The sequence below is a fragment of the Passer montanus genome, unplaced genomic scaffold (assembly GCF_014805655.1).
Source record: "Passer montanus isolate IOZ18808 unplaced genomic scaffold, ASM1480565v1 scaffold57, whole genome shotgun sequence".
Lineage (NCBI taxonomy): Eukaryota > Metazoa > Chordata > Aves > Passeriformes > Passeridae > Passer > Passer montanus.
Window position 1 is genome coordinate 15,722 of NW_024370705.1, and position 15,549 is coordinate 31,270.

The 15,549-nt window shown below is 43.5% G+C and overlaps 1 protein-coding gene across 5 annotated transcripts in view; it reads right to left on the reverse strand.

Moving 5' to 3' along the window:
* Positions 1-12,233: 12,233 nt before the first annotated feature.
* The window catches only part of MORC2 (MORC family CW-type zinc finger 2), a 48,536-nt gene continuing 45,220 nt past the window's right edge, over positions 12,234-15,549 (reverse strand). For 4 of the 5 annotated variants that reach the window (XR_005629438.1, XM_039725809.1, XM_039725813.1 and 1 more), the window contains 2 exons: positions 14,000-14,188; positions 12,234-13,142 (listed from right to left, as the gene is read on the reverse strand). Coding sequence is in view for 4 of the 5 variants with exons in the window: in XM_039725809.1 (XP_039581743.1) it covers positions 13,074-13,142; positions 14,000-14,188 (258 nt within the window). In the remaining variant the exon portion in view is untranslated. Of the gene's footprint in view, positions 13,143-13,999; positions 14,189-14,219; positions 15,489-15,549 lie in introns of those variants that run through there. The other variant, XM_039725811.1, reaches the window with a different exon arrangement.

The window sequence follows — 15,549 nt, forward strand, 5'->3', positions numbered from 1 at the left end:
GAAAGATCAAAAAACTTCGCCATGTCTTCAATCCAAGATCCAGTGATCTCACCAAGTTTCTTCATACTCTCTTCTATTTTTTCGATATTTTCATGAATTGACCTGGAATGGTCAGAGAGATTCATACCGCACATCCCTTCAAACTCTTTGCATCCATGGCCGTGAGCGAGCAAAAGATAATCGATTGCTGCTCTGTTTTGCAGAGTTGCCTGTCTTACACTGTTCATGTCTTGCAACATGTCACTCAGTGCAAGAGAGACTGATTGAGCATGCTTGCTCAGCCAACAACCCATTCGATCCAATTGAGTCAAAGCAATCCCCGATGCTGCCTGAGGTGAGAAAATTGCTATCGCAATTCTCCTTGCCTTGCTCCAAGTGTAAACCCTGTCATCACAATTCTCATCAAAATGCTGTAAAGATCTTTTTTCTTTATGTTTTTGTTCTCTCTGCATCTTTAAATCTGGTGTCAACATTGAAATTCTTCCAATGCTGCATGGACCTCCCTTGGCATTCGCAGGAATACCATGCCAAATTCTGTCTCCACAAATCAAAAAGAATCCCCTTGGCAGTTGCACTGGGTCTTGGAGTGACCCTTTGTCTGTCACCATGGTGTTGTTGCACCAGGCTGACGCATTTCTGTAGAATTCATGACTGGGAGTAACATCAATAGTTTTGTTTGGCTTTGCTGTACCTGAAATTTCAAATTTCATGCATACATTCATTGTCATGGACCCGAAAATCTCCAATTCCTGAGGTTCGGAAGAAGCCACAGGAAGAGAATGTGTCCAAGTATACCATTCATTCACAGGATCTTTAACAACCTGTGAGATCTCGATTGCAGTGTGTCCTGGAATTGGCCATTCATTCACTGGCAATCCAATCATGCATGCTGAAAATGGCCTCCCTGGTCTGGAGTGCGTCAGGCAAATGCTATCTAAATCTGCTGCCTGGGCTAAAACCTCCCAAACATTCTTTTTTGGCTGATTGACTGGTAAATTTGCTTTGTTGTTCAAAACCATTGGCAATGAGACAAAACACATGAACATTGCAAAGTTCATCACCCCACCTTTCTGACTAAATATCACCATTTTCCACCCAAAGTTTTTCAGAAAACCCCCAAAGTTTTTTATTCTTCTGTTTCTTCTAGATTATTGCTTGTAGTTTGAGTCTCCTCCTCCGTTTGAGTACTTGTCTCTCTGTTTCTGGGATCTGTGTTCTTTTGTTCTTGCGTTCGAAACGGCTTCACGTGTCGTGCCGACACCCACTTCGGACCTTGCTCTGTGGAAACACAAGCGAAACCCTTGCCCCAAGTGATTAGTTTGAAAGGACCTTCTATCTGTCCTGATTCTGGGTTTCTGACCAAAACTAAAGGATTCTCCCTTAGTCTTGCCTGTGAACTGTTTGAGAAATGTCTCAAGATTGGAGGATTGGGTTCTGAAGATGAACTATTTAGGAAATTCAACACATACAATGCTTTATTTAATTTCATGTGTGGCGTCGCCTCTGGCTCCCCCCTCCTCTGTCTATCTAGAAGGGATTTTAAGGTATGGTGTGTTCTTTCAATGATTGCTTGACCTGTGGGTGTGTATGGAATACCAAAGGTATGCCTGACACCCCATTTTTTCAAAAATTTGTCAAGCACCCTGCCTGTATAAGTTGGACCATTATCTGTTTTTATTTCTTGAGGCACGCCCAATGACGCAAATGCTTGTAGAAAGTGTCGACAAGCATGGTCTGCTGTTTCCCCTGCATGTGCTGAAGCAAAGACTGCTCCCGAAAATGTATCAACTGAAACGTGAACATTTTTGAGCCTCCCAAATGAGGGATATTTCGTGACATCTGTTTGCCATAGCTGAAGACTTTCCAGTCCTCGTGGATTGACCGCTCCTGTTGAGGCTGGCGGCTGTACAAGTTGACAATCTGGACAAGCATTGATGATCTCTCTCGCCTGAGTTTTTGTGAGACGAAAGGATTCCATCAATGCATGTGCATTCTGATGAAAAAAACTATGACTCAATTTTGCCTGCTCAAAAATGTCTGGGAGTGTCTGTGAAATGGGCATTGTCAACCTGTCTGCTCGAGCATTCCCCTCTGCTAAAAATCCTGGAAGTGTTGTGTGAGCTCTGATGTGTGTGATAAAATATTCATGTTCCCTATTTTCTAACAAAGTTTTCATGCTCACCAAATATGAATACAATACTTCATTGTTGGCCTCTTTCAAGAGTGAACCTTCCAAGCGTCTGACTACCCCCGCGACATATGCGGAATCCGTAATCAAATTGAGAGGTTGTTCAAACAATTGAAATGCTCGAGTGACTGCTGCCAATTCCACAATTTGTGGAGAACCCTGAATCATCCTCACATCCGAGTCCCATTTCCCTGTCTCTGAGTTCACCCATGTGATCACTGACTTGTGTCTTCCCTGAGCCATCAGTGAATACTGTGATCCCGTCCAAAGGTTCTTCACTTATTCTTGGCTTTGCTCTGTAACATATTTGTGACTGCAGCACTCTGTGTTGTGGAAAATGAATTGTGCAAGTTCCTGGGAAAGCTAACAATGCAATTATTAAATCTTTTGATTTCTGCATCGCCCATTTAAAATAATCTTTTTTCAATGGTAAATGAATGATTGAGAATTCTCGTCCTGCCATTGTCAACAACCTTGTTCTCCCCTTGATGATGATTTGCGCCATCATTTCTAGATCTGTAAGAATTGTTTTTGAAGGCCTGTATCACTGTCCTCTTGGTGGATTGTTTTTCTTTTTGATGGTTGCAAGAATTTCATTCTGCTGTTGAAATATTTTGTCCAGCATCTCTTCTTTTGATCGTTTTCCCGAGTGTTCTCTCAGCTGGTTTTCCCACTCTCCTCTCAATTCATCTCTCACGATCGACGCAACATGCTGAGGCGTTCCCACCTTGCTGCATGCTTCCACCATCTCTGCCAAGGATGGCCGTACTGGCATTGCAGTGATGACCCGTTGACAATCCGGGTTGGCATTGCCGAATGCAAGACTTTCCAAGACGGGTCGCTTCGCAGCTTCAATGGTCACCTGTCGATCCACCGCTTGCGTTACTGAGTTCCCACACACCATTCTTTCTCTTCTCTCATCAGAAATAGGGAATTGCCCTGGAAGTAATGGCATAGGATGTGGGCCCATACATGAGGGGAATTGCTTATTTTTCTAAGCAGCTGGATGCAGCAGCCAAAGGATGGCCAGGTTGCCTCAGAGCAGTGGCCGCAGCTGTACTCAATATTCAGGAAGTTCACCTGTAAGTTCACCCTGGGCCAGAAAATGACTGTGCTAGTGTCACATACAGTATGCTCAGTACTGGAAACAAAGGGCAGCCACTGTCTCTCCCCACAACATTTTCTGAAATATCAAGCTATCATGGTAAAACAGGATGATGTAGAGATAGTGGTAACTAACATTGTCAACACAGCCTCTTTTCTTAGTGAGAACCAAGGAGGGCCAATTCATCATGACTGCCTGGAGACTATTTCTCAGGATTTCCTCTGGTTGAGATGATCCCAAGGTGTGTTAAAAGTCTTTTTTCCCCAACCCAGCTGTTGAAGAAGAAATCAGAAGTCTTCAGCTGTCCTTCTCAAGGTTGTTTATTATTTTATCTAAAACATTTTCTGTCTGACCTGCCAAGGTCTGTTCTGCAGGTCAGTCTGAGGCACACTCTGCCCGCCCCTGGTATAGTTTATACTACAAACTACATATTCGATATTTACACCTATGTTCCAATACCTAGCACCTATGTTAGACTGTGACCTTCTAGTCTAAACCAATCCCAAAGTGCCACCATCACCAAGAAGATGGAGGCTAGGAAGAAGACGAAAGAAGGACAGGACAATACCCAAATCCCTCCATCTTGTCTCCTAGACCCCCATAGTAAAATTCTTCAAAATTCTACCTTTCACCCTCTGACAACTACTGTTATGCTATCTAAACTTTTGTGTCTTGTAATTCTTCATATCAAGTTGGTAATTTGCTCCATGGGTTAAGATCGAATTCCCAAGTGTCTTTGGCTTCCTGCCAGGGTCTCCGAGCCCCTGCCAGGATTTTGAGCCATCCAGGGCATCCAGAGAGATGTCCTGATTTCCAACAACTATTGAAGCCACTTATTCCAGCTGCTCAGACCTGAAGGACACTCCTTTGGATGATGCAGAAACCTGGTTCACCGATAGAAGCAGCTATGTTATCAATGGAAAATTACATGCTGGGTATGCAGTTACTGCATCAAGAGACCTAATCAAATTCGGACCATTATCAGCAGGTACCTCTGCACAGAAGGCAGAAATAATTGCCCTGACCTGTGCATTAGAGTTATCAAAAGCTATTGGTTTTTACCAATATTACAGAATGGGACTTGCTTTGGCTTGTCTGGTCCCTGCTGCTGAACCAAATAGCGGCAACTGTGGTGTTCCACCCCAGAGACACTATTTGGCTACCAGTTGGTCGCAGCTGGGCACGTGGGGACAAGTCTGGGCATGTCAGAGCTCCAGTGCTTACAGGCTGGGGCTTGTTGGTAGAAGAGGGTCACTTCTCAAGCCTCCCTGTGCTGGAGAAACCTTTTATGGCGATGGTAAAGAAAGGAGTTGGTCCTGATGGAGAGTTTAATCCAGAGTTTTTATTCTGGGCCACATGGCCTCTGAATGTAGTAACGACTCCACAAGGACTCCCCAGCGTGTGGTGTGCCCGTCCTTTTACCCAGGGAGAGGGGGAGGGAACACAAGGACTGCAGCGGCGGCTGGCCTCAAAGACAAACCCCAGCTAGCTGCGGCCAGCACCGCCAGCAGCACAGAGGCACTCTCCCGATCCCGGGCTCTGTCAGGAGAGCGCCTAAGGCTTTCGCCTTATGGGATGAGGATCCGCGACAAAGAGAAGGGGCTGCTACCCACAGAAGACAGGAGACGGACTTCGGTGACAGCACGATCCAGACTTAATCCAGGGAAACTGTCGTCCGAAGACCTCGAACTGAGGTCTTACAGCGGTTTTTAAAGAGGGGTGAACAACCAATGGGGAAACAGAGGGGTGTCAGGTGGGGGTGACTGACATAATGGGATGGCTAATAGGAGAGAGTGTGGGGAGGGGCCTTGGTCCCTGAACCAATCACTCGATGCCTTGGGTAGAAGATTCTAGATGGGAAGGTTGGGCTATCGAGTGATGGACAGGGCACCAGGGAGGGGTTTAGGGGAAGATACATAGGTTGTCAAGGTAACTGGGAGGGGAAAGACTAGAAGGAAGGGGCGATCGAGGAGAGAGATACTCAGGGCAGAACCACTATAACTAAGGGGGGTACACGGAACAAACCATATTACAATCTGAAAATAAACACCACTACAAAGGACCACCAACCAGGTATGGGGGGAGGGGGTCTCAGGTGAGAGGAACATGTGGATGGGCCAATGGCCCCCTAGGGGTGGAGAGCATCCTTTGAACCTGCCAATCCCTCAATCCTCCCCTGGAATTTCTGGGTTGATAGACACTGCGCAGCAGGAGTTGGGGAGGGGGAAAGGAGAGATTGACACACCACCTGAGGAAGGAAACTTCAGGGAGAAACCAGGGAAACTGAGGCACACCATGACAACACACCATAACACAAAGGAAAGAAAATAACCATTTATACAGATTCAAGATATGCATTTGGAGCAGTGCATGCCCATGGGGCTATCTGCAAAGAAAGAGATCTATTAAATTTGCAAGGAAGAACATTAAACATGCACAAGAAATAATACAACTATTGGAAGTTCAAATGCCTGAGAAGGTGGCAATCATGCACGTTAAGGCACATCAGAAAGTGAGCTCAGAATTGGAATAGGGAAATGAGCTGGCAGACAGAGAGACAAAAGAAGCAGCAAAAGGTGAGGTAACAATAGAAGGAGCCTTAATTCCCAATGGCCAAATCTCCCTAGAAGGTAAGCCAGTGTATAATTAGAAGGATAGAAAGGTAATTGAGGATCAAAATGGAACATATATAACCAGGAAGGATGGGCTGTTACAGCAGAAAGGAAACTGGTTATCCCCTCCCATTTACTATGGCCATTAGTAGGAGAGGAACATTGGAAAACACACTGGGGAATTGATGCCTTGTATAATTATTTGATCAAAAGGATCACTGCCAGGAACTTATATGTCACTGTTACTCAAGTGGCCCGGTGTAGCCACAGCTCTCTTCATAGAGAGCAGGAAGGCACAACTTCCCAAGGATATTTCCTGGGAATTGCAGCAAGGAACCTTAAAACAATTATTTTCTCTATTCTCTGCTCCTGTTGTTTTGCACATGTGGAATGTGTTAAGATGGTTTACCTGAAAGGATTTGGTAATTGGATTCTAGTGATGGTTGTCTATATTAATTAACCAATCACTTGAAGCTGTGTCCTGGCTGTGGCAGACAGTCACAGGTTTTTCTTTAGTATTCTGCAAACTGGGGAAACACGGGAATGGGAAGTATTAAAGTATCTCTTTAATATAGTATAGTATAATGTAATATAGTATAGTTTAATAAAGCAATTGTTCAGCATTCTGAATCAATGGAGTCAGATGCCAATCATTCCCTGTGACAGGGGCACCCTGCATTCAATAACCCAGCAGTGTGAACTTTGCCTCCAGACTGACCCAAGAATACCCCTAAACCAAACCTGGGCCAAATTGGAAAGGGCCATGAACCCGGTCATCAGTGGCAAATTGATTTTTCAGAATTACCAAGAAAAGGGGGGTATCAATATTTATTGGTACTAACAGATACCTTTTCAGGTATGGCCAGAAGCTTTCCCTACCAGGACTGCCAAAGCCCGGGAGGTAACCAAGGTGCTGTTGCAAGAAATAATACCACACTTTGGAGTTCCAGCCACAATATGCTCAGATAGGGGGACCACATTTTATTTTAAAAATAGTACAGCAGGTCAGTCAACTTCTGGGCATAGATTGGGAATTTCACATGCCATACTGTCCCCAGTCAAGCAGCCAAGTTGGTGAGACTAGGGCAGGAGGTTAATTTGCCTTGGCTCCGGTCCTTCCTGCTAGCATTGCTGCGACTCCCAAATAAGCCCAGAACTAAAAAGCTGAGCCCCTTCAGAATGCTTTATGGGAGACCATATGGTGTGCAGAAAGGGATATCCACCCAAACTGGGGAAGAAAAACTGACTGCTTATATGGTAGCCCTAGGGAAGCAACTCAGAGAAATTGAAAAACATGTGGCTAGAACTCAGAGCAGAGGTCTAGATGGACCAGTGCATGACATACAGCCTGTGGATTATGTGTCTGTCAAGTGTCTTACAGAAAAGACCTTGGAGCCGCAGTGGGAAGGACTGTTCCAAGTGCCTCTCACCACTTTACTGCAATTAAGATCCAAGAGCAGAACACCTGGATTCACCACTCTTGCATAAGAAAGCTGCTGAGGCTCTTTGGAGAGTAACACCAGGTGATGAACTAAGATTCACTCAAACAAAATAAGTATATTGGGGTCGAAAATGTTTAGCAAACCTTTAGCAATTGCAGGAATTTAATCAAGAAAATTGTTTTGTTAGAGTCCTAGGGTGACGTTATCATGCTTGTATACCCAGTCAGGGGTTCTGTTTATGCTGGATGTTATATTCTGTGCCTTAAAGGCTGGCTCTCACAGTGAAGGTGGGGAGAAGAAGCAGCATGGAGTTTCTTTATCAGCAGCTCTCCCCCACAGTCTGCTGGAACACAGAACTCCACTGTTGTTTTCTGGGCACGGACAGGGCAGAACACAGCACTCCTTTTGCTTTTTAGTTAGTTTAGCAAGCTGAACCAGTCCAAGTTTTCCCTGGACTGTTTTCCTTTCACTTTTCTTGGAACCGTTCAAACCTGCTCCAGACCAGGACCCAGGGAAACACTGAGAGCTCACACTTCATGGCCTACTGGGGTCTGCTCTGGGCAGCAGCCATTCCCAGCACCAGGGGGACTGATAACGGAGTGACCACTCCCAGGAGAGACTTTTCGGAATTTGTCATCTCTTCAGAGTGGTGAATGAGTTTTGTCACCCAGTACTGTTCATTTCTTGTGCTGGGGAGTGCTTTGCCTGTTAAATAAACCATTTTTTTCCACTTCTCTCCAAGGAAATTCTTCCCAAACTGGCTGGTGGGAGGGGCTGTGTGGGTGTCTTTGAGGGTCCCAGGATGAGGGAAGAGATGAGAATCTTGAATTCATGTTTCAGAAGGCTGATTTATTATATTGATATGATATGATGATATTATGATATGATATGATATGATATGATATGATATGATATGATATTGTATTATATTGCTAAAACTATACTAAAAAGAATAGAGATAAAGGATCCATCAGAAGACCAGAAAGGAAAGGAATAGAATGATAATAAAGTCCTGTGACTGCTCACAGCCTTGACACAGGTGGCTGTCATTGATCATCAAGTAAAAACAGTTTCATATGCTGGGTAAACAATTCTCCAAATCACATTCCAAAGCAGCAAAACACGGAGAAGCTGAAGCTTCTCAGGAGAAAAGATTCTGGCAAAAGGATTTTTCGTAAAATATGTCTGTGACAGGGCCGTGTGAGCTTGCTTTCTGGGGGGGGGCCCTTTTGGAGGTTTTCTCCCAAATTTGCCCTAAACCAAACCAGAACTAGAAAATACCTCTAGCCAGGATAATTCTGAGTGGCCTTAGTGCCAAGCTTTTACTGGGTACACTAGATTCATGGGAGAATATTCTGATATAAAAAATCTAAACCTGTCAAGTGTAGCCATGCACAAAAACCAAGTATATGGAAGGCAAGAGTGGCAAAGACAAAGGTTATGGTCACTTCATGGGACTATAGGAGAAGAAATTAGGATAGGGTGTCGGATGATTAATGGAACAGATCATAAGAAAGCAATCCAAATTAGTGTTTCAACCTCTCCCACAGGCAAACACCTGGAGATTTGTAGTTGTTCAAGTGAATCAGACTGTTGGTATAACTTTACATTAGTACAGACCGTTGAGGTGGTTTGTCACTGGGCCCACGATACTATTGGGCTCACCTTCAAATTTAAAATAAATGCCACAACTGAGCCCATTACCCCAGCCCAAACCCAAATCACGGCACCTAGGCCTGAACCCAAAATTTATAAAATTGGCCCATATGTAATAAGGAAGACAGGCCAACAGCAGTTGTTGTTTAAACCAGAATTCTCTTAAGTGTGTTGAATTATTAATGCAAACTAACATCTCTGAAATTCAACCAGCCTGCTCTTCTTTCCTAAAGACATCCTTTGAGGGTTGGCTGACACGGTTGCAAAAGCAGACATATACCAGAGGTGGAATGTGAAGAGATCTGACTGGAATATTAGGGACAGGGCTGGGAGTTCTGAATGGAATTGATTCAGAAATATTAGTGAATAAATTGGCCACTGCGACAAGTGATCTAACAAAATTAAAACAACCCTTACAGTCATCTTGTTAACATTGGGAACCAGTCAGTGGCAGGTTTCGAAAATATTACCAAGTGTGAAAAAAGCAGAAGACCAAGACCATGGATTAATTATAGATGCACTTGCTATGGCTCAAGATAATGTGTCTCTGGCTTTTAGTTGTATACGAGCACAATTATGGTTGCAATCAACAACTGCTTCAATTATGAGAGAAGGAAGTGAAGGAGCTTTACCAATTGAGACTCGAAAAGCCGTTTGGGACAATGCTATGGATTTTGAAAAGAAATTTCAGTCTTGGTGGACTTTAAGTAAACTTCACCTATGACTTAAGTGATAATGTAGCTAATGCTTTTGTGCTCACCGTATGCAACACCATAGTTTACGTTATTCATCCTATTATAGCATTAGGACTAAATCAGTGCTCTACCCTTCAGAACACAGGACATTGGCACAAAGAGTAAATGAAAAATGGCAAACTGTGAATCTAGAATCTTGCATTACCTGGGAACAACAGGGGTTCATTTGTGAGAGTAACACAATCGATGCTCAAGATATACGTCTTGATGCTGAACAGGGTGTTTGTCTCTTTGAAATTCATCCGAATACTAGTCAAAGGACTGTGCTTGTATATATATTTGTCAAGGTTGTATGTATTTGAGAACTGCATGTACTTTTATAAAAATAGACAAGAACAATGAACTTCTCAGTGAGAGTCATTTAAACCTTTGTTTTGTAACTTTGTTAAAATTTTAGGGTGTGACTTTCTCTATCTCACCAGCTAATTAAGTCTGACAATAAGATGTATCACATGTTGTCCCCACCTATTGGAACAAACCTCATTCTAATCAAACAATTAATTAAGCATCAGGACCTTGTCAAAATTCTAAAGGATATTCAGAAATCTGGAGAGGAAACTTTCATTACTGTCCATCGTGATGCAAAGGAAATAAGCAAGGTTCTCCAAAGAGTAAAACAAGATGCAAGTCACAATTAGTGGAATTCACTTTTCGGATGGTTGCCCACTGCAACTGGAATCCTAAATACATTATGTCACCCCATCATTGTTTTACTAGTATTAGTTGGTATAAGTTTAACACTATCTTTTGAAATACTTATTTGGAATTGGAGACTGTTAAAAGGAGTAGCAATATTAACCTCTTTATCCCGAGTACATGGTAAAGCATTAGAAGACACATACCATAAGGATTGGAATTTTTACTAAGTAGAAGAATTTACTACTTTATTTAAAAAGGGGGGGACTGAAACATGGGATCAGAAACTAGAGGATATACACTAATCACAGAAATTAGAAGGTATTAAGAATAGGCACATAGATGATGGACATTGCTTAACATTTGCTGCATCCTTAGTTGTGTGAGGAAGGAAAAGAATACAGGAAAGGAATACGTGCAAAACAGCAAGAAAGAATGCAAGGATGCCTGATAAGGAGAAAGATGTTTATCAAGAAGAGAATACAGTATACAAGGATACTGAGATAACAAGGCTCCTTGGGCCCCTGAAACCAAATGAATCTGGTTTCCTAGCTTGGACAGTGGCCAAAAGATCAGTAAGCACGTGCAAGGCAGCAGGGTTAAAAGGTCAGTCCTAAGGAAGACTTCATCCCCTGCAATCCCTGAGACCCTCCAGATGACCACCAAAGACAACCGTGCAGGCCCAAAGGACTGATAAAATTATTATCATACAAAGTGGAGAGGGAGGGAAGCCAGGAAATTATCTATTGTGAAACTTGATGCATATGTAACATTCTAGGTGATAAAACTGCCTCTGTACCAGGGATACACATGTCTTTGTGGAGATATCGCCATGCATCTGGGCAAATAAAAACATACCTACTTTAAAAGCCATTATGAGTTTTAGAGTCTCTCTCCACGTGTCAATTGAAGCCCTCTCTCTTTAGAGAAAAACAGTAATTTTAGAGCATTTTTCTCCCAGAATTTGTCTCGTTAAACTGGTAAGGAAACTGTATACGCCTCTGTGAAGATACTTCTTTAGAATGTCTGTTGTCTCCTGGGAAGGACAAAGACTTCTTTCACCTTAATAAAAAATGCATCTTCTCCGGATTATTGTCATCAGAAACTGCAGTGTGTCATCACAACTAATAAACCTCCAGTATGTGTGAGGAAATGGAGACTGGTGGAGCCTGTTCCTTTGCTTAAGAAACGCACTTGCCCCCTTGTGCAGGAAGGTTTATGAGGATAGGGGAATACTCCTCAACTTTATTTATTGTGGGGTATCTGGCCCAGATTCTGGTCAGTCTCACCATGTGCTGTGACAAGCACCTGGAATTCAAGCAATAAGCAAAAGCCTTTCCCCTCTTCTGTGGTGTGTAGAAACTTGGGAGTTCTTCAGGAGTATAAACAATTAGTGCCAAAATTTTTGGTGCAACAGATATTTAATTTGGAAGGGTTTGCTGCAAAATATCTATTACACATCCAGGTGTCAACCCCCAGGGTCCATTCCACCTGACTTTCTGTTAGTGGGTACCTCTTGCTTGTTTACAACCATCTAGCTTACAGGGGACTCCAGTTTCCAAACAAGAGTCCACAGACGCTTTGTCCTAGCAGGCCTGAGAAGCTGCTGGCCAGCTGACAAACTCTGACCGAGTTCCCTTGCCACAAGTTGCCTACCAGGAGTTGGCTGCTGAAGGATAAGGGACAGGTGTTTTCCTTGCTGTGGGCACAGTGCCAGATGCCAATCAGCAGTGTAGGGCTCCAAAGGCCCCAAATAGCCTCTCTCTAATAATTAGAAATCTCTAATAATAAAATTACCTGGTAGAGCAAACTGATCAAAGCAACACAAACCTGAAGGGGTGAAAATAGAACACAGGTCACTTTATTGTCAGGTGGACGAGGAGTTCCTCTGATGCTGTAATTATGTCTCAAAGAAACAGCAGCAGAAGTGAGTGATAAAGTGACTGCAAGCAGAGATTCTGAACGCCAGCATTCTTCCTCTAATGCTCACAGCCCACTGTGAGCAGTCCAGGAGGTGATCCTCTTCTAGAAGGACCCTGAGCCTCTTAGCTAGTACCATGGTGGCAGTTTCACCCACTTGCAGCAACCTCCTGTTCAGGAAGCTCATTACAGGTGCCAGTGCCAAATTTCCGAGTTCCACCAAGGTTCCATCCCCTCTACTCACACTCATACAAGGACATCTCCTTTCTATAGCTCCAATTCATGGCTTTGCTTTCTCTGCCTCAAGTTCAGTATCTTCCACAAAAAAAGCCTGACACCCTCTACCACAACTCAAGGCTTATTTTTTAATTGCTGCTAGGTTTTTGCTGGAGAACCAGTAAGCTAAGCAGGGTGCTCCAAGCTCCCAGGTTTAGCATATGAATATACTTGAATTGCAAAATGGGTACTCACACTTCTACATCACTAAAAACACCTATTGTATCAGGCACAGTTCCCATTTCTTTTAAAAATAAATATTTATAAACAAAAGGAAGAGATTCAGATAGCTACAAAGTTAAAAATTTTCCTGCCAACAGTACAAATGTTGTACAGTCACAGGACCAAGTTGTACACCAACACGAGCACTGTCTAAAAAACTCTCTCCTCATCAGCTGCCTCAGTCCACCCGCACAGAGATCCACATCTCCCTTTGCAGCAGCCAGCTCTTCTGCACTTCTCCAGGACTTGTACTGCAGCTGCTCAATCTCCTTTCATGATCAAGTCCTCAATATATGCATCCAGTTCATCATCTGTATTAATATCAATGTCCTGAAACCAAAGCAACAAGGAATACCAGTGAGAAGTGAATACTGAGGAACAGCACAAGAAAAGAAGAGTCAGAGCAGCTTAGCACCCTCTGTTACATCTGGCCTGCTCAACCTCTCTGCCTCAACCTCCAGCACCCTCCAGCTGCTGACAGCTTGCCATGACAGCATCCCTAGCTTTCCCTGTCAGCATCCAAAAGACAGGAAACGCATCAACACCTGATGCTCAAACAACACACTCAAGTGATGGACTACTGTACTGATTTTCGTTGAGGCAGGTTTGGTTGGGGCTCTTTTAGATTTAACACGTTTTCCTTACAGGGAGAAAATGCTTCCAGATGCTTTCAGTAGCCTTTCCAGGTTGATCCTGATTTTATTGAAGTAGTTTTTTAGTTTAAAGTTAGTTTATTTATTTAAATGTTTTAATTATATATTTTCTATTTTAATATATAATGTATAACTAATGTATCAATTTTTCCACAATACTTTTTCTATATTGTTTGTTTAAAGGTTTGCATTTCTGTATGTGGAGTTCAGGATCTGCCCAAGATTGTGGCAAAAATTCCCTGATGAGCACTGTCTATGCCTGTGCTTGGGGAAATTCTCAAGCAGCCTCACGGCAGAGAACAGAACCTGTGCATTACATGAGAAATACACCATGAGAAATCGTTCTGAGAAATAACACACATCAGACTCCCACGGCCTGGATCCCAAGTGTGGGCAGTGACAGCCCAAGCTGTTCCCAACTGAGGAAGTTGGAGCCCAGTGAGACACTGGAGTGAAACACTTGTAATGCCAGAAGGGGATGAGCCAGTTGGCTATTCTGAGACAGCTCAGGATTTGCTACTATTCCTCACCCACCTCCTGCACTTTCTGTAGAAGGGCCATGATATTGGTCCTCAACTTCTGCAGTTTCTCCTCTGTTTCCCTCAGCTTCCTTTCTAAGTTCTGGAGGTTTTCCTCACAGGCTTTGGCCCGGGCATCGGCACGTGTCTGATATGAATTGCACAGGTTCTGCAGACCCACCTCATACTGCTTAAAATATTCCTTCTGTAGCAGACAAAACACAACAGATGTCATGTTAAGAGAAAGCACCAAGCATCACAAAAACATGAGCACTCACGCTGTAGAAGATCCAAACTCCTGGCCCCCATGATCAAATCCACCCTGCAGTGTGCCCCTGCACACTCTGCTCACACTTATATTTACATCTGATTTGCCTACACCAGCCAGCACAGAATTCACACAGTTTTCAATTTCTTCCAATACCAGAACTGCCCCCAAAGCTGCTTGAATTTAGATTAAGGGTGCAATGGGTACTTTAAAAAGCATGAACCCACAGGTATGCTGCAGGCCTGTTTCACCCTGTAAACTGTGAGTATCCTTGGTACAGATCACCCAGACATCACACCTTCTCACTGCAAGGTAGGGACAGCTACAGTAACCAAAAGCCCCAGCCACAACCAATGTGTCCCATGGAAGAAGCAGGAACAGTAACTCCAGCAAATGCCAGCAGATACCAGAGTTAACAGCAGGGGAGGAGACAAGAGAGAGACTGTCAATACACACACTGCAAGTCTGGGAATGCAAAACAGAACTATCTTTGGTCATGTGCTCATCTGCAGGTGGCTTTTTACATGTGCCTCCTTGGAAAGGTCTCTCTTGGTGGTATGTTGGAGAAGGAAAAAGTAAGAGAGGCCAGTTCTCTTGCCCTGCATTCCAGCCAGCACTAGTACCAGGTAACATTCTTCCTAGTACCCGGCTGCTGGTGGAAGCTCAGTCCCACCTGTCCTGTGTTCAGATAAACAGAGGTCAAAAGTCTTAATGTGTGCAGCTGACTTGCTGGCAGTCAACCTGCTCTCCAGGGGAAGTGGGAAGGGGTTTACTTCCATGTTCTCTCACACTGAAGTAAATGGCCTATAAAGGGATTGAATCCACACTAACGTTGTGGCTTCAAACCCTGTATGGGCCATTTACCTAGGAGTTGGACTCAGTGATCCTTGTGGCTTCCTTACAACTCAGAATATTCTGTGAATTTGGGGATAATTATTTGTTATTATTTATAAGATTGTCTCCAGATAAGTTATAAGGCTGAAAGCAAAACAAGCAGATATGTCTACCTCCTGCTTCTACAGTCCTGTAACCTGGTCTCTATTTTTTAGAAGTTTAACAACAATGGTTAAGAATTTAAGATAGTAGCAGACAACAGCATTCCCACACACATGCATGGTAATTAGAAAAATCCTCAGACAACTCTTACAAGACTCAAGGCATCTCTCAGAGCTCTCATTCTTTTCCTCAGCTATGTTAGTCTGCCAAGGGTCCAAATTATTTTTCCAAGAGTGCGCTCCTGCATTATCAAGACGCACATTTGCCACAAGAATGGAATATGTGTGGGGAAAACACATAAA